Genomic DNA, 20170 nt, shown 5'->3' on the forward strand with positions numbered 1-20170 from the left:
AAAAAAAAAAAAAAAAAAGAGAATGCCGATGAGGAGCGATTCGAGTAAAGACTGAAAGTGCAGCAGATGTGGTTACAAACATGAACAGAGAAAATGCCCTGCCTATGTTCAAATGTGCAGACAGTGTAATAAAAAGAACAGCTTCGCAAAAGTGTGCAAAAACGAGTGGAAACACCCTAGAAAGATGCACACGCTTGAACAGACAGAGGAAGGTGACAAAAATATGTTCCTGTGCACACTAGAAGTTCAGAGAAACAAGCTAAAAAAATTTTTTTTTTAGTGACTTTGTCACTACTGAGATCCAGATAGAAAAATAAGAGTGGTCTGAAGTGTTCAAGATACGAGGCAAACAAGTGAAATTCAAGTTGGACACTGGTGCAGAATGTAATGTTCTCTCATTAAAGACTTTCAACTCGCTGGACATAATGGAGAAGCTGCTAAAATCCACCTGCAAGTTACTTACATACTCTGGACACCAGATGTCGCCATTGGGACAGAAACAGCTAACCTGTGAGTACAAAAGGTCAAAAACACAAGATTCAGTTCCAGATTGTGGAAAGAGATGCTCCTGCAATATTAGGAAGATCCACATGTCAAACATTAGGCATGAAAAAAAGGGTACATGAAGTGTCTGCTAATGATGACATTCTGAAAGAGTTTGAAGATCTGTTCAGTGGTCTAGGATGCATGCCAGGATATCATCATATTCAACTTGATCCATCAGTAAAGCCTGTTGTACATGCTCCACGAAAAGTTCCTGTTGCACTGAAAGAAAGAATAATTGAAGAATTACACTAGATGGAAGACATGAATGTAATAGAAAGACAAACAGAGCCAACTGATTGGGTGAGCAGCATGGTAACGATTGTCAAGCCTGACAAAAATTTGAATAAGGCAATTAAACGTGAACATTATCCTCTACTCACGGTAGAATAGGTTGTCAAATATGACAAATGCCAAAGTTTTCTCTGTACTTGGGAAATGCTAACCAAGGGATCTGGCAGATCAAATTGGACAATGAAAGCTCCAAATTGTGTACATTCAATACACCTATAGGAAGATACAGATTCCTGCGTTTACCTTTTGGAATATCGCCAGCATCAGAAGTATTCCAAAGAGCTGTAGCACAGATGATTGAAGATCTGGATGGGGTGATAAACATAGTGGATGATTTGCTGGTTTGGGGTGAAACAGTACAAGAGCATGATGCCAGACTGAGAAAATTGCTCCAAAGGGCAAGAGAATACAACCTCAAGCTGAACAAAAAGAAATGTCAACTTAGAGCATCACAAATCAAGTATATTGGTCATGTACTTACAGCAGAAGGACTGAAACCAGATGAAGAGAAAGTGAGTGCTGTAGTTCAGTTACCTCCACCAGAAGACAAGCAAGGGCTGCAAAGATTTCTAGGTATGTTGCAGTATATAGCCAAGATCATGCCCAACTTGTCAGATGTAAGTGCTCCACTCAGACAGCTGCTAGAAAATGATGTGGAATAGTTCTGGGGAAGTGAACAAGAGAAAAGTTTTCAGAGGCTCAAAGCTCTAGCAGCGAATGCTCCAACCTTGAAATTCTACGATGTCAACAAATCATTAACAATGTCAGAAGATGCCAGCTCTGAAGGCATGGGTGCAGTTTTGCTACAAGATGACAGACCAATAGCATATGGATCAAGAGCACTCACAGATTGCCAACGTCGGTATGCTCAAATTGAGAAGGAACTACTTGCAATTGTATATGGATGTGAAAAGTTCCGCCCAGGGGTGTAGATTACGCGGGGGACGTGTCCCCCCCACTTTTAATATCACGTAAAATCGTCACCCGCACTTTTTCGGGCAAGTGTGTTCGCATAGAGGTTTTCAAGAGCTGGTATGAATAAATATAGATTTAAATTCAAAGAGACAGGATAGTCTGTGCATGATCTGATGTTTTATTCGGACCCAGAATAAGGCGAGATGAACATCGCGGAGCGCTAAACACTCATGCAGTGTATGTTTCATTCATACTCGAAGCCGGAGGCGCTCTCGCACAGAAAGTCATACGAGGAAATTCCTAATATGGACAAAAGCGTCCAGCTATCGCTGTATGAAAACAGTTGTTTTCAGAAAAACAAACGTTTGGAAACATGAAAACTTTAAACATACGATTGCGACAATATATGGTTTATTTGTGTTTGTCAAGTCATCTCCAGTTAATAAATAAAGTATATGAACAATGCAGTGCTAACTGACATAGCATTTATTACAGTATTGAAACTATTCTGTCTTATGTGATAAAAAAGGTGTTTGTAGTATAAGCAAATCATTATTGGTTATTTTTCAGCAGTTATCTGATTTCTAAGTCAATTAAAAGCTAGAAATGAGAGAAAAATTAAAGTTGACTATACATCAGTCAAAAGTTTTTGAACAGTAAGATTTTCTTATGTTTTTTTAAAGAAGTCTCTTCTGTTCACCAAGCCTGCATTTATTTGATCCAAAGTACAGCAAACCAGTAACATTTTGAAATATGTTTACTAGGCTATTTCAAATAACTGTTTTATATTTGAATATATTTTAAAATGTAATTTATAGTGATTTCAAAGCTAAATTTTTTGCATCATTACTCCAGTCACACTATCCTTCAGAAACCATTCTGATATTCTGATTTGCTGCTCAAAAAACATAATAATAATTTAAAAACTTTCTTGAGCAGCAAATCAGCACATTAGAATGATTTCTGAAGGATGTGACACTGAAGACTGGAGTAATGATGCTGAAAATTCAGCTTTGATCTCAGCAATCATTTTAAAATATATTCAAATAGAAAGCAGTTATTTTAAATAGTAAAAAATATTTCACAACATTACTGCTTTTGCTGTACATTGAATCAAATAAATGCAGGCTTGGTGAGCAGACGAGACTTCTTTATAAAACATTAAAAATCTTACTGTTCAAAAACTGTTGACTGGTAGGTTATATAGATGACAGAAATGTTATATTGTAATGTTTAGAGATATATATATATATCATTTCTGTCCCCCTCACTTCTGAAATGATGGCTACGCCCCTGGTTCCACCAATATGTATATGGTAGAGACGTTCAAGTAGAAAGAGATCACAAGCCACTCGAGAGCATTTTCAAAAAACCTCTACATCAGACACCATTGAGGCTGCAAAGGATGTTGCTCAGACTCCAAAGGTACAATCTGAAAGTCACATACAAGCCGGGCAAAGAGATGCACATAGCAGATGCATTGAGTCGTGCTTACCTTGATGAACACACCGAAGACCTGCTAGAAGAGGGAGTTAGAGGTAAACAATGTCACACCTCAGCTACCTGTGTCTGAAGAGAAACTGAAAGAGTTCAGAAAAGCAACGGCTGAAGATCCTGAAACGCAGAGACTGAAAGAATACATCATGAAAGGATGGCCTGCAGAAAAAAGTTCAGTGCACAAAAACGTTCAGAAATATTGGACATTTAAAGAGGAACTTAGCTACACATCAGGACTGTGAAACTCATCATTCCAAACAAAATGAGAAGTGAAATGCTGGACAGAATTCATGAGTCACATCTGGGCATGGTGAAATGTAAGGAAAGAGCAAGAGACGTATATTGGCCAGGAATGTCGGCTCAAATTGAGAAAATGGTATCACAATGTCCCATATGCAACACTCATCGAAATAGTCACACAAAAGGACCACTAATACCTCATGCATTGCTGGGCAGACCATGGGCAAAGGTCGGTACTGACTTGTTTCATCACAATGGTTCTGAGTATTTTACTACTCCAAGTTTCCAGAGATTGCAAAAGCTAAATGACACTACAAGCAGAAGTGTAATAATTTGCTGGAATATTGCAATACTCCTCTAGATGGCATCGGAATGTCACCTGCACAACTTCTAATGGGCAGAAGGTTGAAATCTAAACTGCCAACTTCCACCACGCTGTTGACTCCAAAAGGAAGTAAACAAATTCAAGAAAAACTCAACCACAGACAGTCAAAGCAAAAATTGTACTATGACAAAAACTCCAAGCAATTGCCAGACATATCACCAGGAGACAAAGTGAGGATACGGCAAGGACAAATCTGGAATCCTGCAACAGTTCTGAAGAAACATTACTCTCAAAGGTCATACATTCTTCGCATGCTTGATGGAAGGATTTATAGAAGAAACAGAAGGCATCTGTTAATGACAAAAGAACAAGAATTTCCATCAACAAGTGATCAAGATGACTTTGAAAATGAGTCAAACACTAATGCAAACCTGGAAAGCTAAATGAGTCCAGACCTGTTGTGGTGGAGCAAACACGTCAAGAAAAATCATCTGTGAGCAAGCCAGTCATCATCACAAGATCCGGAAGAGAGGTTAAAGTTCTTTCAAGATTCAGAGACTTTAAAATGCACCGAAATAGTTATTGAAATAAATGCATCAGAGTACATGTTTAATTATTTAGTTAAGAAATAATGCATATGTTGATTAATGCATTATTGAATGTTTAGATAACTGTTAAAAAAAAGGGGGGGGGGGGTGTAATGTATTCAAGTGTAATACGTCATGATGTAAGTGCTGTTACGTTCCCCTTCCCCAGTCTAGAGTTGGGGAGTGGGTGTAACAGGTTAACTTAAGCTTATCTCTATAAACTAAAAGAAATAAACGGAAAATAAAGCGTGAAGGAATCACTCCAGTCCTCTGCCCCAGAAACGCCAGACAACCACTTGGTTTAAAACAAAACAAAAATGGCACCCTCTCCCTACAGCTTCCAATTTAACAAATCAAATGAACAACAATTACAATACCTTTTTAATACCTTGAAGAACTAAGTTAGAGTAGTCACACTACCTGCACAGTAGCAGCACAACACTGCTGGACAACAGGGATACACTATAACAATCAAAAGCGTTTTCATGAAGGAATGTCCCAAGTTTGCACCACACTCAGCAAACTTCTCAAACACTAACAAGTCTAGAGCAGGGGAGAAGTGAACCTCCCTCCCAATTGTTTCTTCTGCTCTTTTGTAGATTTTGCGTCTCTGCAGCACATTCTCTGACGAGCACCACCTGTGGGCAATCTGCTACTGCCAAGCAAGCAGAGAAAGAGAGCGAGCACATACAGCACATACACAGGATAACATAACCACACCCAAAGGGGCGGGAAATACACTTAAAAATAAATAATATAATACAATACATATATCCTAGGGATGTAACAGTGCGTAACATGAAAGCACGTGACATGTAAGAACGAGGTGGTAGATAAAGCATGAGAGTTCTAGAGCCACGTGTGTGTCGTCTCATTTAATGGTTATAAAACAACAATACAAGGACCACCTGTAATTAACTGTCTATAAGCAAATTGTATGAAAGCAAATATATATGATTCAGATTAGTGCTAATTCAAATTAATTCTAATTAGACCCTAATTCACCTAAACATAAAATATTTAAGGACAGTGTGTTGGTTTCTCGGACATGATTAAACAAAAAAAATAACCGATGCTTCTATCCTCATCCTTTTGTCCAGATTTGTTCTTTTATTCAAACATATATGAACAAATTAATACATACAATGACTTGAATAGATTTAACAGCCTAACATTAAACACATGCACATAAGGCCCTTTCAAAACAAACCAGCAACCTAGATTTTGATCACATCCACCATTTGAAAACCACTGCATTACAGGCGAGTTATGAAGTCTATATTCTCAGTTTGTGCTGATTATTGTACTTACATGCTGTGCTGAGAAACACAAGGAAAAGCAAAGACCTCATGATGATCTATGATCTAACACCTCACTCCACTCATTTATACAGATCAGAGATTTACATCACTATCCTGTGACCCAGTGATTAATCAATAACATTGAAAACTCAGAGAAACAGAAATGCACAGCTGCTTAATGAATCAACTGTATTATTGTCATGCTGACCCTGGATTGTCCTCTGACTCAGCAGCTTTACTGTATATGGTGTTCATACAAATGCATGTGATTCTTGATATTAAACATTCTTGAGAAAAAAATGCATAATCTGCATAATTACTCAATTTGCTAAGTTAAAATAGTAGTTATTTGCCATGGTTAAACAAAACCAGTACATTATTTCATTAAGTCTGGGTATTAATTTGATAAGTGAATTCTGAAGACTATTTGGCTGGAAGAAAAATAAAATGCATTTTTATTTATTTATTTATTCAATTATTTCACACAGTTAAATCTATCAAATAATATGACTGTTCATTATCCTGTTAATGCAAGTCATGTGGACATATACAAAACACAAATAGCGCTGTATACTGAGAAAACAAGTTGTGATTCTAAAGAATAACACAACATCTTTAAAATCTAGTAAAGATAGAAATTCCTAAAACCGTCTGTCACTGGTTGTCAGCTGATGTCTTCTGAGGGGGCACATTTAGTCATTTTGGAGAGGGTGTAAAAAAGGTGAAAGTGTGAAATGTTAAACTCATGATACAAATAATCATGTTGTCGAATGTCGATGGTCTTAATTGTCCCCACTTTTTGTGACTGTGGAACTAATATGATTTTTGGAAAATCATTTATTATTAATAAGAAAAACATGTGTTATAAGGCTGTAAATTGCAAGCTTTTGACTGTGGTTCCTGCTCTTCTTGAGCAATGTGAGTTGAAGCAGAAGTAGTAGAAGTCAGAGGCGGACAGTAACTACGTACATTTACTTGAGTATTGTACTTAAGTACACTTTTTGAGTATCTGTACTTTACTTGAGTATTCTTTTTTTCTGGGAACTTATGACTTTAACTTCACTACATTTGAAAGACAGATATTGTACTTTTCACTCCACTACATTTCTAGGAAGATCCTCGAAGTAGAAAGTCGTTAGCCGCTTTGAAAGTCAGTGGGTGATTTCTTTCTTCTGATTTTTTTCAGACAGTTTGTCAGTAATCACTCTTGTAGGGCTACATGAAGTGATTTCCCAGCATTTTTTGAACACTGACCAGTTCCAAATGTGATATTTATTTACAACAATTCAATAATAAGAAGTTAATATTGTGGTTTATATTAGACACAATATTGTCTGATTTTGCCAAATTGTGTTCGTGAAAATATTACCTATAAAGCCACAGAAGAACGGTTGTGCATCTCCTAATAAAACACTATAGGTGTTGGACTGCACAGACTGTTCTGTGTGTGACATCAAAGTACCGCGAGAGCGATTAGACAGCATTTTTTACATTTTTTAGTTTTGATGTCAAATAAGTCTTGCTGTTTTGATTTCTTGTTAAAGCAGTGTTGCTGTTGTAAAGTTGTACAGTTACAGCTCTGTTGCTGGGTTTTGAAGCAGGTTCGATTGTTAATTTTCTTCCTTATCAGTCTGTATTTACAGGATTTCACTGTCCACTCTGTTCAAATGTGGATGAATGGCTACACATAGATGTGTCCAGAGCTAAGTGAGATCACTACCATCCTGCTTTTGTGGGGGTGGGTAGGGGTGTTAAATGATTTTTATTTTTGTTTAGTTTCTCCCCATAGCTTTTTTTAACATTCTAAAAGCTCTTTATTCCATAGATACTACAAGCTAGTCAGTGTATTCAGTAGGTGTAATGTATTCTAAGTTGCTTCAGAAGTACTGCAAGTACTATGTACAACAATAAAACAATGCATTGACATAAAAAAGGAAATTTACTTTTGGTACTTAAGTACTTTTAAAAGCAAGTACTTCTGTACTTTGACTTAAGTAAAAATCTGTCTTTACAACTTTTACTTGTAATGGAGTAATATTTGACCAGCAGTATCTGTACTTTCACTCAAGTAATAGAGATGTGTACTTTGTCCGCCTCTGCTGTAGAAGTCCTAAAGTGAATTGCTGCAACGGACTCAGCAGGTCATTTCATATGACTTGATGATGATTTTTTATTAATTTTTTTGGCTCCCCGGTAACATATTTAATGAGGGGCAGGAAAATGACCTAAGGTATTTAACATTTAATGTGTGCATTGCTTTCCAAATGTAACATAATCGCGCGTTATTTCATTCTAGTGCCGGAGCCCTGCAGAGTGTAGATTCAACCATAATTAAATACACCTGATCCAGCTAATCAAGTCCTTCAGGCTTATTTGAAAACTGCGTGGTATGCGTGTTGGAGCAGGGTGGGAGTTTGACTCCCCGAAACATTCTCATCAACTGTCCAGTAGAGGGCTGCAGTCATCCACACATGCTGCTCACTATACAGCAGCACTTAAAGTTATTTCAATGAAGTTATATTAAAATAACATAAAAAAGTTACATTAAAATAACTTAACAGTTATAATAAAAGATAAATTAATAAAAAATGTAAAATAAAACAGGATAAATTCACTTACAAAGATATTAATCATAATAATCCTCTCAACAATTGTTGGCTATATTGAAGACCAACATTCTGGAATAATAATATTAAAAAAAAATATATATATATATATATATAGGCTATAATCACAAATAGTCACAGTAATCTGTTAACACCTCCTAGTTTCTGTTTATAAAAGCTTGAAAACAAACAGCGTTAACATTACTGCAGCAGACTTAGAGGAAATATCTAGCAATAATTACGAAATAAGTTTTCTCTAGATATAACCTGATGATTGATGACCTGAAGATGTTTTGAATTCATACTGATTTTTTTAGACATCTATATCAAGATTGAAAGTAAAATAGCCTAAATAAACAAATACAAACACGGTGTCCAATTCTTTAATTCAATGTAATACTTTAGCATAAAATACAGGATATTTCAGTGCAAATTCAGACACATTACATACAAGAAGACTCTTGGGACGGGTGGCTTAGTATTTTGAGTGACATGTGGATCTACTGATCAACGTAACGAGCAGGGATTCAGTTTGAGTGACACCTCTGTCGACCAATAGCGATCAGACTCAGAATAGCATCGGTCCAATCAGGAGCAGGTGGGCGTGAGCGAAGGATTAGCGAGAGCGAGAGAGATCGGGCGCTATTGAATCGGACGCTGATATCTTTATATTATAATTACAGAATAACGCACAAGTGTCGCAATGGTGTCGCACTCGCTGGCTTTACCGATGATCTGTTTCACCACGCTGTGGGGTCTGGTCGGGGTTGTCGCCCCGTTTTTTGTACCGAAAGGACCAAACAGAGGGTGAGGACTGATGCTGGAATAAAGGCCGAGCGATCCATCTTTAAACGCGTTCCTTGTACACTATAGCCTGTGTCGTTCAAATGTTATTGCAATCTTATTCTGTGCTGCATATCAGCGTTGATTTTTGATTTAACTGTTTAATTACAGTGTCATCATAACCAGTTTGGTGCTGACCGCAGTTTGCTGCTATTTATTGTGAGTATAATTGCACATTTTGGGAAGATACTGTCAAATATATCCTTACATCGTAAAATACTCAATTTAGTTATTAATAGTTTGAGTAACTGGAATAAAAAAAATAAACCTCCATGCATGATAATGTAGGATATGTCCTTAACAAATTCGCTGTAACAGTGCATTTCGCTGTGATTTGTCTGTTGATGCTTAAATGTATGAAATAGCAAACAGTGTATTTTGTTATTTTGAATATTCATTACTCTGTTCATATGCACTGCAGCTGGTTAGTAGCAATACTGGCCCAAACAAACCCTCTATTTGGACCTCAGCTTAAAAACGAGACCATATGGTATCTGCGGTACTTCTGGGAGTAGATGGAGGTAAACTTGTGTTCATATCAGCATATTAGTTGATAACTGGATTTATGAGCATACAATAACCACTGAGATGTTTCTGATGCATTCTCGTGTCTTGCAGGTGTCCTCTGGAAGACTCTGAATCCCATTTCTTAAGGTCACTATTATAATCAATAAAACCCACAAAATAGTTAAGGGAACAATATTCGTAGTTTAACGACTTCTTCAATTACAAAAAGAACAATTTAACTTTTGTTTAAACGTGAACATGTTACTTTATGTAACATAATGAATAGAACATTTGGAAATGATATACATGTACAAAGAAATGTAATCGTGATATTCTTGTGATGTTTAAAGAATTATAAGGAAATCAGTTTGTGTGCTTTGGATTAGGGATGGGCGATACTCCGTATTTTGTTTTCGATACGATACCGATATTTTTCAAGGCAGTATCGTCGATACCGATTCGATACTTCTGCACTAAACTTTTAAATTATGAAATTTATGAAATGATTAAATTACTAAAGAGTAAAATGGGTAATGAAAACCACTTAACTTTGTTTAAAACGCATTTTAACCCGTTTAATCCCAAATTTTTCCCAGACATGAAAATATCCAAATGATGTGTCATTAGTAACCATTTGAAATAATCAATATATATATATATATTTTTTGGAAAAGGGTGTGAAAAATTGTATTTTATGGTCTGTCACAATTGTAACCGGTGGGATAATGTGTACTGAATTAACATATTTCTGCAGTCTTAAAAATTGTTATATATATAAACTGTTTGATCACATTCTAGGGTTACTATTATGCATAAAAAAACCCTTATACAACATTGATAGGAATACTGAGATCAAATACAAAAAATACAACCATCAACGTATTTCAAAATTGTTACTTTTTGTAACATGTATCATCATATTTTTATATTAGTGCTACCAGTATTACAACATTAATATTCTAACTTATTTGTAACATTTGAACTTTTGATTTAGTGCAATATTTTGTACTGCCATTAGGGACTGCCAGTGAATGGCTGTTGCATGCATAAAATGCAACCTTTTTTATTCGGACAGTGTATGATTTCTATTAACATTACAGAATAGAACATGATCAGTATTATCTTTCAACGTTTAATTTAAATAACTAATTGCACAAACTATGTAGGCTACAATTTCAATTTGTTTATTGTGAAATAACTCAAACAGTTATGTGTTTTCAGGGCTGCCGTTCCCAAAAGCTTTAATGCTTTCTTATGATACTTTTGGGAAACGCAGCCCTGTTTGAATGTACTGTCAGAAGTGAGTGAACGCTCTCTGTGATTGATTGGTTCTGTCTTGCAACATTTGCGTGTGTTCAGATGAGGAAGAATATAGTTATATCCTACACAGTTACTCGCTAACAAAGGTTATTCGTCCAATTCAATGCATATTGTACACATTATTATTATTATTGTTAAATAAACAAAATCACCGGTAAATAAAACGCACCTTAGTATCGATATTTTTTGTTTGAGTATCGATACTTTCGATACTCTCGTCAGTATCGATATATCGATACTTTGGATCGATACGCCCATCCCTACTTTGGATGTCTGAGAGTGAGTATATGAGTAAATGCTTTTATGTTTTGTTTTGCATTAAGGCACATGTTAGTCTATTTTTATTATGTTGTCCTCACTTGCATGTGACACTGTATCCATGTTTACTTGATAAAATCTTTTTTTTTTATATATATATATAAATGTGACAGACGTTCTGTTGGTGTTTTATGTCATCGTGTGTAGATTTTTTAATTTTTGAAGCTGTTCTACATGAAAAGCTAAGGAAATAAAGAGAGTATTGATGTGAATCTATGGGTTTACTGCATTTCCGTGACAGCTATGATGGTCTGGCCTTCAGACCAGCTGTATATAAAGCAATCTCATAGACACAACATAGGAGTTAGCTTGCAAAATTGGTGAATGTTTGATTTATGAATACGTGTCAAAGCCACAGTTTATATACAGTAAGTGAGTCACCATACAATCAGAAGCAAAAGTGCATGTCTAATGTCAGAAAGGTGGAAAGGTTTGCATGAGTCAAGAAGAAGAAATGTACAGATTTGTAATTCATGCACAGTGTGTACAAAAACACAAATTGACTTAAAACTTTTATCTTGACTACAAAATGATCAGTTATTAATATTTTGTCAAAGAAAACAAGCAAAAAAGACCTTGACAGCGGCTGCTTCATCTGTATTTTGTGAGGCTGATTAATTGTGACCTGTTTGGAACTGAAAAACATGCAGTTGATATACAACCACTATGGAGCATCTTAATTCATGAATACTAATGCTTATGAATTAATGAAACATTTAGCCTAGAGTACAACAGTGCTGGCCCACTTTTTCAGCCTTGGTTTGAGAAGTATTGTTCCTATAAAGTGCTCATTAGAGCTATAAGCCTGCCATGACAGTGAATCACACCATCACAAACTTATATTAGAAGCAAAAAGTATAAAGAAAAATCCAAAAGACAACACATAGATGGAATTAACTACAATCCCATAAAGCATTGTGAACAACTAAATAAAATAAACAACGGTCAAAAACGTAAAACTGCTGACTTGCAGTTTTTTTTATTAATATATAAACAAAATAACCATATTATGTTGGTAAGATAATCAGATTTATAAAATATACAAGTACAAGCGGTGCTTTAAGAGTGGGCGGAGCACTGCAGAGCTTCGATTTTCTGATTGGTCGATATTTCTCTGTAGGATTATGGGTAATGTAGTTCTTCACAAGTAATCACACTGTTAAACATTGTTTAAAGGGGTCATATGATGCGATTTCAAGTTTTCCTTTCTCTTTGGAGTGTTACAAGCTGATTGTGCATAGATAAGATCCCTGAAGTTGCAAAGACTAAAGTCTCAAAACCAAAGATATTCTTTATCAAAGTTAAGACTCTGCCACGCCCCCCTAAAACGGCTCGTTCTAACACGCCCCCACATATCTACCTCACTATGTGGAAATATTAGCATAATGCGGCCCAAAAATGCATGCAAAGAAAGAAGGCGTGGTTTCAGTAACCGCAGTTAGTGTTGAAGCAGCCATGTCAGGGAGACACTGTGTTTCTAGGCGAAAGCAAAAGCACTTTATTTGGCCTTCCGAAAGTAGATGCATTTAGGAATCTTTAAGATCACTTACAACAGAACAGCAATGCATTTTATGGACGACCGTTTCGTGAACCTAGGAGAGGAGGTCATTCTGACTTTGCTATGACAATCTGCGCTTCTGAATCAGTTACTGTTTTGTTATTAGTTTAAGTATTTGCTATTGACTGTTCAAATGCGGAGTTTTGCGCATCGTGCGTGTGTGTGCGTGCGAGCGAGAGAGAGAGAGGGGGGGGAAGGTCATATCACAGTGGAGTCAGCTGTCTTCACCGTGGCTTGTGTACTGCAAATAATGATCTTTAAAAAAGCATCATATGACCCCTTTAAGAACGTGGACTGACTGCTTCAACTTAAGTGTATATCATTCATAAACAGCCTCGAAGCTCATGGTACATCTGTCTTTACAAGCTTATAAGTAGTCGTTCAAAGTCAATTCCCTTATGGAGAACGTTTCAAGAAGGTTTCCAAGAAACATCAGGACCAGTGTTGGGGGTAACGCATTACAAGTAACGCGAGTTACGTAATCAGATTACTTTTTTTCAAGTAACTAGTAAAGTAACGCATTACTTTTTTAATTTACAAGTGAATATCTGAGTTACTTTTTCAAATAAGTAATGCAAGTTAATTTTTTTTTCAATTTATTGATTGACAGCTCTCCTGTTGAGAGAAATCAGAAGATAGTTAGTGCAGTTCTAAAATAAATATGAATATGCATTAATTCATCTCACTCACAAAAAAACACAAATTCAGTATTCCTCAAAATTAATAAAAATAATGCAACTCAGAATATGACGCAAACCTGCAATAATTCAATGTTAAACAACACAAATATGCTTTATGTATTTAATCCCATTCTATTAACTAATGTCTTTTAATGGCTTCTAACCTTCGATGATCCAGTTCAACCGTACTAATAAGCACAAATTACTCTAGACAGACATTTGTGTCTTTTTTTATTGCTGAAGTGTGTTGAAATGTCTTCTGCATTCTACTGTATGGACGTAAATTTACTTTCCCTTCAGCCTGAGGCTTATTTATTTCATTTCTGGTGTGAAAGGCTTTTATATTTGCCAAAAACATGCAATAATTTTATTTTAAAAACAAACAAGCAAGCCCTGTCCAGATTTAAAAAGTAACACAAAAGTAATGTAACACATTAATTTCCATAAAAAGTAACTAAGTAGCCTACCGTAATTAGTTACTTTTTTATTGAGTAATGCAATATTGTAATTCATTACTTTTAAAAGTAACTTTCCCCAACACTGGTCAGGACCATATAGGTAATTAATATTAAAAAGCTAAACTTGGGAATCGTGGTGTTGCACGCAGACTTTAGTCAGTCTGCTGCACGAGAAAGTGAGCCCGCTCCTGCAGCTGATCATAACTCAAGCAGAACTGTTTCACTTCTTCAGATACAATTATATAACAATAATAACGACGAGATACTTATAAACAAGCTGACTTGACACTGCTTGTCAAGGTTTTTTTTTTTTTTTACAGTAAATAAGGACTGTTTGAACATCTGCAGCAACCAGGTATGCAAAACAAAGTCGTCTCAGCTACATTTAAGATGCATTATAGCACAAAAATCATTTATTTAAGCAGTGTATTTATTTAGGAGATTTAGCCTAAATACAATGTGAACACACGTACTTATGAGGTTCAGAAATGGCTGTTTATCATGACAAGTTTTCCCCAAACGTTGTCGGTCTTTTGAGTTGATAAGTGTGTTGATTATTAACTGCATGGTAGCTATAGAGTATACCAGAGTTTCCCTTTAACCACATCTGTTTTCTTTTCTACAGACAGATCACAACCAGTGGCATGTTTGCAACACGAAGTTTCACTCTTCTGTGCAGAAGATCAGCTGCTTCAACATGGAGAAATAAAAGTCAAAGTGCTGGGAAGAGGCTGGATATAAGTGAGATTTATCCTCCCATTGCCACTCCATTCACTCAGAGTGAAGATGTGGACTATCAAAGACTTGATGACAGTCTTAAAGGGGTCATATGATGCTTTTTTAAAGATCACTATTTTGTGTATTTGGTGTAACAGAATATGTTGACATGCTTTAATGTTCAAAAAACACATAATTTTTTTAATACTGTACATTATTGTAGGTCCTCTATGCCCCGCCTCTCTCAAACGCTTCGTTTTCTACAAAGTCCCTCCTTCCGACAAGTAGTACTGCGACTTACCTTTCAGAGGTGGGTTTGCAATTACTGTTTGGCAATCGAATCAAACACACAATATTCCTGCATATGAAGCAGCAATTGCAAAGAAATCTAATGAATATAAAACCTACATCATTTAATATGTGCTATATTGTCATATCGATTTTGTGTGACCCAGCTTTAGTTAACAGATGTGAGACGATAAACCTCATGCAGTAAAGGTTAAAGTCCGCTTTTACAGTGCACCACCTACTGGACATTTTGAAAACGCCATCTCAATATTTTTCCTCATCCTAAAGTGTAGTTGTACAACTCCATGTTTATTGAACTGGCAGGTCTTGTAGTGCAGGGCTCTAATGGGGAATATCCATACCTGACACCGGAGGAGAGGGCTGAGGTGGTGAAGAGAGTGAAGCAGACCCTGCCAAAAGACAAATTACTCCTGGCTGTGAATGTAAGTCTCTCTTGTGTATTTATTTATATACCAGATGATATTTTACACACTAGATAATGTTTGTTTTGTTTTCCTTGTCTGTTCTTGTAGCCACCAGAGCCACGATCCAAATGAGCCAGCGAATGGCAGACGCAGGTGCTGATTGTTTGTTAGTGGTAACACCTTGTTTTTACCGCAGTCGAATGGATAGCCAAGCTCTTATAAACCACTACACAAAGGTAGTCTTGAGTAATTATTTTTTTGTATTTAATCATAGACTGTTCTTTCCATCTGCAATGGAACTGTGGCCATTATGCATCTCATTCTGCACTCATTTGCATTTTACTTAGTTAAATAGTGGTTGAGCTTCACACTTTGTCTTCTTAAAATGCACTGTTGCTTTCCTCAATTCCAAGGTGGCAGATTCCAGTTCAGTGCCAGTTGTGTTGTACAGTGTGCCAGCAAACACGGGTCTTGAACTGCCTGTGGATGCAATAATCCAACTTTCCCAGCATCCAAATATTGTTGGCCTCAAAGACAGTGGTGGATATGTAAGAGCTACCATAATAAATATGAAATAAAATGATATATATTTTATACATAAGAACAATGTATACGTGACATATACAAATGAGAACTATTGTAATAATTACAATGGGTATTGAAAAAATCAAATTTTGTTGCTTTGCTGCCTGAAATGAAGACGGACACAGTTTTTGTTTTATCCAGCTGTATTTACTCAGTGCAACTTATAACATCCAAGTAAAAGAAATAACACCAACATGTCAGAATAAATAAATAAATAAAAAAACAATCAATGATTTGGAAAAAGGATCACCCCCCCTCCTAAAAATGACTGGTAAACTCAATCCGATGCACACAAAGCCATTTGACTTTCAATTGTGATCAGCTGTGGTCATTTCGATCAGCTCAGCATGAAAGGAGCTTTCCTGGAGCATTTCAGTCCTTGGTAGTGCAACTGAAGCAAACAATCAACTATGGGAGGCAAGGCACTGTCAAAAGATCTCCAGGATAAAGTTGTGGACAGGCACAAGTCAGGAGATGGAGACAAAAACATTTCAAAGGCTTTATCAATGCCTAGAATCACAGTGAAGTCTATTATTAAGAAGTGGAAGGTATTTGGTACAACACAGACCCTCCCTGGATCAGGACGTCACTTTAAACTGGATGAAAAAGCCAGGAGGAAAAAAACACACAGCAAAACTGAGCACACAGAGGTTGAAGGAGAAAAAGGTGAATGTCCTTACATGGTCCAGTCAGAGCCCAGACTTAAACCGCACTGAAAATCTGTGGAATGACTTGACGACTGCAGTCCACACATATGCTCACCATCAAATTGAACTGAACTTGAGCAGTTCTGCAGATAAGAGTGGGGAAATATTGCAAAGTCTAGATGTGCAGAGTTAGTAGAGACAAATCCCAACAGACTAAAGGCTTTAATGAAAGCAAATGGTGGTCCAACAAAATACTGACGTTTTTTTTCTGACATGTTGGGGTTATATCTTTCACTTGGATGTTATAAGCTGCACTGAGTAAATACAGCTGGATTAAACAAAAACTGTGTCCGTCTTCACTTCAGGCTGCAAAGCAACAAAATGTTATTATTTTAAAGGGGGTGATTCTTTTCTATACCCATGGTATATTAGCTGTATACAAGATTAATTGAAAAAAAAATTTTTTGTATCATTCATTGTTTCATGAATGTATTAAGTCGTTCTGCCATTTGTTTTTGTTTACTTTTATTCTGCTATATTGATATTTGACAGTTTGAATTCTGCTGATCTCCTTTGAAAGTAATTAATTATTTTTAATTAGTTTTTCTCCATGAGGTGCTTTTCATTTGAAATACTCTCAGACATACAAGTGAGCTGAAACAAAATTGAAGGCAAAATTGTACTCTCTCTTTCTCTCTCCACCACGTGTTTATTTTCCATGGAAAAGTTCAAAAGTAATCTCTGTATTCGAAGTTAAAGGTTTTGTGCCATTCTGAATGACCTTCTCCTTTAACCACACCAAAATTAGGTGTAAAAAATGCATAATAATTGTTTTTTTTTTTTCACAATCTCATATTTCTGTCTCTTTTTTCACTCTCTTCTATCACCTTAAAACACTTTAATATTTGATAACCGACAGATCACCAGAATAGCTCTGCTTGTGCAAAAAAACAGATCGCAGGATTTCCAGGTTCTTGCAGGATCTGTTGGGTTCCTCGTGTCTGCATATGCTGTCGGTGAGAATCAGTTCCTAATAATCCTTACACCGTCAAATGTTTTTCAAATTATTAATATAATTGATTAATATAGTTGGTGCACCCTGTCATACAATATTTACTTATATTTTATTTATTTATTATTGAGTTACAACACAAGACCACAATATATACCTATAGTTGTACTTATAAAAAATGTACTTCACAATATTTTTTATTTATTTTTTTGCTTTATAGAAGGCAACAGTTGTGGGAGTTTTGATTTACAACTACTTAATGTCACAATGTAAAAATATTGAATTGGACCTAAAGATAAGCTTTAATTCTTTTTATTTTGACTTTAGGTTAATTATGACCTACGTTGGAGACATTGCAGTTGATTTATTCTGTTTGTCTGTACAAACTGTTTCAAATTCCTCATACAGAAAGTATATTAATAGCAATCATTTGAACACGACAAGGTGAACATGTCAAATCATGCAAATTGTCGCCGTTCACCTTAAAGGGCAACTGATTAATGTACATTCACAGAAATAGCAGTACAAAGACAGTCCCTAATAGAAACATGTCAGTCCTAATACAATATCCACTGCATTTTTCTCATAACAACCAGTTTTGATAACTTACTGGGAGACAAATCTGCCGTTAATTTAATGCCAGCTTGTGGGAGAGAGACTAGGAAGTCTGTCAATTAATCAACACAATCAAAGTCACCTTAATATCTGCCAGAAAGACTGGGGGTGGCGAGGTACAAGGTCATTATCATGTGCAAGGGTGGTGTCAGTCTGTCAATCAAACTGTTGTTTATGTGGGAGGGGTCTATAGTTTGTCAATCAGATAGTAGAGGAAAATTAGCGGTATTGAATTTCTAAATGTTTTTCCACATGGTTCAAAAGCTGCATGTTTGTGAGAAAGAAATCCATCATTAAGATGTTTTTAACTTTAAACCGTTGCTTTCAGCTAAATACGAGTCTATAATCCATAGAGAAATGTGCACAGATCAAGCACCATTTACAAGCAAAACCTCTTTTTCACTGGAGGAAGCGTTATTATGGATTATGGATTTTAATTTTGGCAAAAAAGCATGATTTTAAAGTTATGTCTTAATGGTGGATTAGTTTCTTACAAACAGGCAGCTTTTGGCTTCACAAGATGTTAATTGATGGACTGGAGTGGTGTGGATTACTTGTGGATTATTGTGATGTTTTTATCAGCTGTTTGGACTCTCATTCTGACGGCACCCATTCACTGCAGAGCATCCACTGGTGAACAAGTGATGTAATGCTACATTTCTCCAAATCGGATGAAGAAAAACTCGTCCACATCTTGGATGGCCTGAAGGAGAGTACATCTTTAGCAAATTTTCATTTTTGGGTGAACTATTCTTTTAAGAGCCGATTTCGCTGTTTATTGTAGGGGCTGTGGGAGGTGTGTGTGCCCTCGCAAATATCCTGGGTCAGCAAGTGTGTGATCTAGCACAGCTGTGTGTTTCAGGATGCTGGGACGAGGCCAGAGAGCTCCAATATCGCCTCATCGAACCCAACACAGCAGTGAGCATCACATCACCATGGCAACGCTGCACATTTATACCACTGATACATTTACGGTTATATAGGCACAATAACATTGGAAGCAACCCTTCCCCCAAGAGCTGCTGAACATGAGCTTTGCTTCAAAGGCTATGAGAATGATTCACACTATGGTGTAAATGCACTTTTGAAAAAAGAAGCAAATAATTGGCTGATCCTAAAAGGTTTTATCAGAATGAACAGACTCTGAACTATGCCTTTGACCTTGTGTAAAAGAGATTCTGTGATTGATTTTGACTCTGTTCATTAAATTGCATTGTCCCTCCCCCCCTTTTTTATAGGTAACTCGGCAGTATGGCGTTCCCGCTTTGAAACAAGCAATGGAGTGGTTTGGATATCATGGTGGTGTGTGCCGGTCCCTGTTGCAGCCTTTATCAAAGGCAGATTTAGAGCAGCTTCAAGTCAAATTCTCCTCCAATGGCTGGCTCTAGAAGTAGAATCAAAGGGTTACAGTACCAAGGCATTCTAAACGGAATGTTTGATTATTCTTTTTGTGTTATTAATTCAGAAAGATTTTATTAAGAGATGTTCCTCATAACATTGCATTAAAATATTATTTGCAAGCTATAGCAGTGTGTGGGATTCATCTGTTTTTGTAAAAACAATTATTGAAAAGTATTTCAGTATAACTGGTTTGATTATTTTTTCTTCCATACTCTTTGTTGTATGGTGTTTGATAAGGATTTTTGTATAATTTTAGTGTTTAGTTTCTCCTTTTCTCCAAGCATTATTCCCTGATGCTTGGTGATGTGATTTGACACTTATTCATTACATCTTATTCTTGTTTCAAAGTAAACCAAAACAATACTTTGTATATTTTAGTACAGTATGTATTATATACATATTTAAGTAAAAGGAAACAATACTTCCAAATATTTTAAAGTACAATATTCTTTATATTCTTGTTTTGAAAACAAAGCAATATTAATATA

The 20170-nt window shown here is 36.1% G+C and overlaps 2 protein-coding genes across 2 annotated transcripts; both read left to right on the plus strand.

Moving 5' to 3' along the window:
- Positions 1–8916: 8916 nt before the first annotated feature.
- LOC107551367 (V-type proton ATPase subunit e 2-like) lies at positions 8917–10103 on the plus strand. The gene is made up of 4 exons (XM_016232944.1): positions 8917–9115; positions 9263–9310; positions 9573–9672; positions 9770–10103. The coding sequence occupies exons 1-3, from the start codon at positions 9012–9014 to the stop codon at positions 9664–9666; spliced, it is 246 nt and encodes an 81-aa protein (XP_016088430.1). The 5' UTR covers positions 8917–9011; the 3' UTR covers positions 9667–9672; positions 9770–10103.
- Positions 10104–14636: 4533 nt separating this feature from the next.
- On the plus strand, positions 14637–19669 carry LOC107551368 (4-hydroxy-2-oxoglutarate aldolase, mitochondrial-like). Its single transcript, XM_016232946.1, has 8 exons — positions 14637–14816; positions 14998–15019; positions 15322–15453; positions 15531–15658; positions 15836–15970; positions 17574–17670; positions 19066–19199; positions 19520–19669. The coding sequence occupies exons 1-8, from the start codon at positions 14637–14639 to the stop codon at positions 19667–19669; spliced, it is 978 nt and encodes a 325-aa protein (XP_016088432.1).
- Positions 19670–20170: the final 501 nt, after the last annotated feature.

This window comes from Sinocyclocheilus grahami, unplaced genomic scaffold (assembly GCF_001515645.1).
Source record: "Sinocyclocheilus grahami isolate Dianchi unplaced genomic scaffold, SAMN03320097.WGS_v1.1 scaffold422.1, whole genome shotgun sequence".
In the NCBI taxonomy this organism is placed as follows: domain Eukaryota; kingdom Metazoa; phylum Chordata; class Actinopteri; order Cypriniformes; family Cyprinidae; genus Sinocyclocheilus; species Sinocyclocheilus grahami.

Bases quoted from the DNA above. Each gene is read 5' to 3' on its own strand.
- LOC107551367 (XM_016232944.1), top strand. From the start codon at position 9,012: ATGGTGTCGCACTCGCTGGCTTTACCGATGATCTGTTTCACCACGCTG. The intron at 9,116-9,262 runs GTGAGGACTGAT...GTTTAATTACAG, and splicing joins CCGAAAGGACCAAACAGAGG to TGTCATCATAACCAGTTTGG. The intron at 9,311-9,572 runs GTGAGTATAATT...TATGCACTGCAG, and splicing joins GCAGTTTGCTGCTATTTATT to CTGGTTAGTAGCAATACTGG.
- LOC107551368 (XM_016232946.1), top strand. From the start codon at position 14,637: ATGTTTGCAACACGAAGTTTCACTCTTCTGTGCAGAAGATCAGCTGCT. The intron at 15,020-15,321 runs GTGGGTTTGCAA...TTGAACTGGCAG, and splicing joins CTGCGACTTACCTTTCAGAG to GTCTTGTAGTGCAGGGCTCT. The intron at 15,971-17,573 runs GTAAGAGCTACC...GATAACCGACAG, and splicing joins TCAAAGACAGTGGTGGATAT to ATCACCAGAATAGCTCTGCT.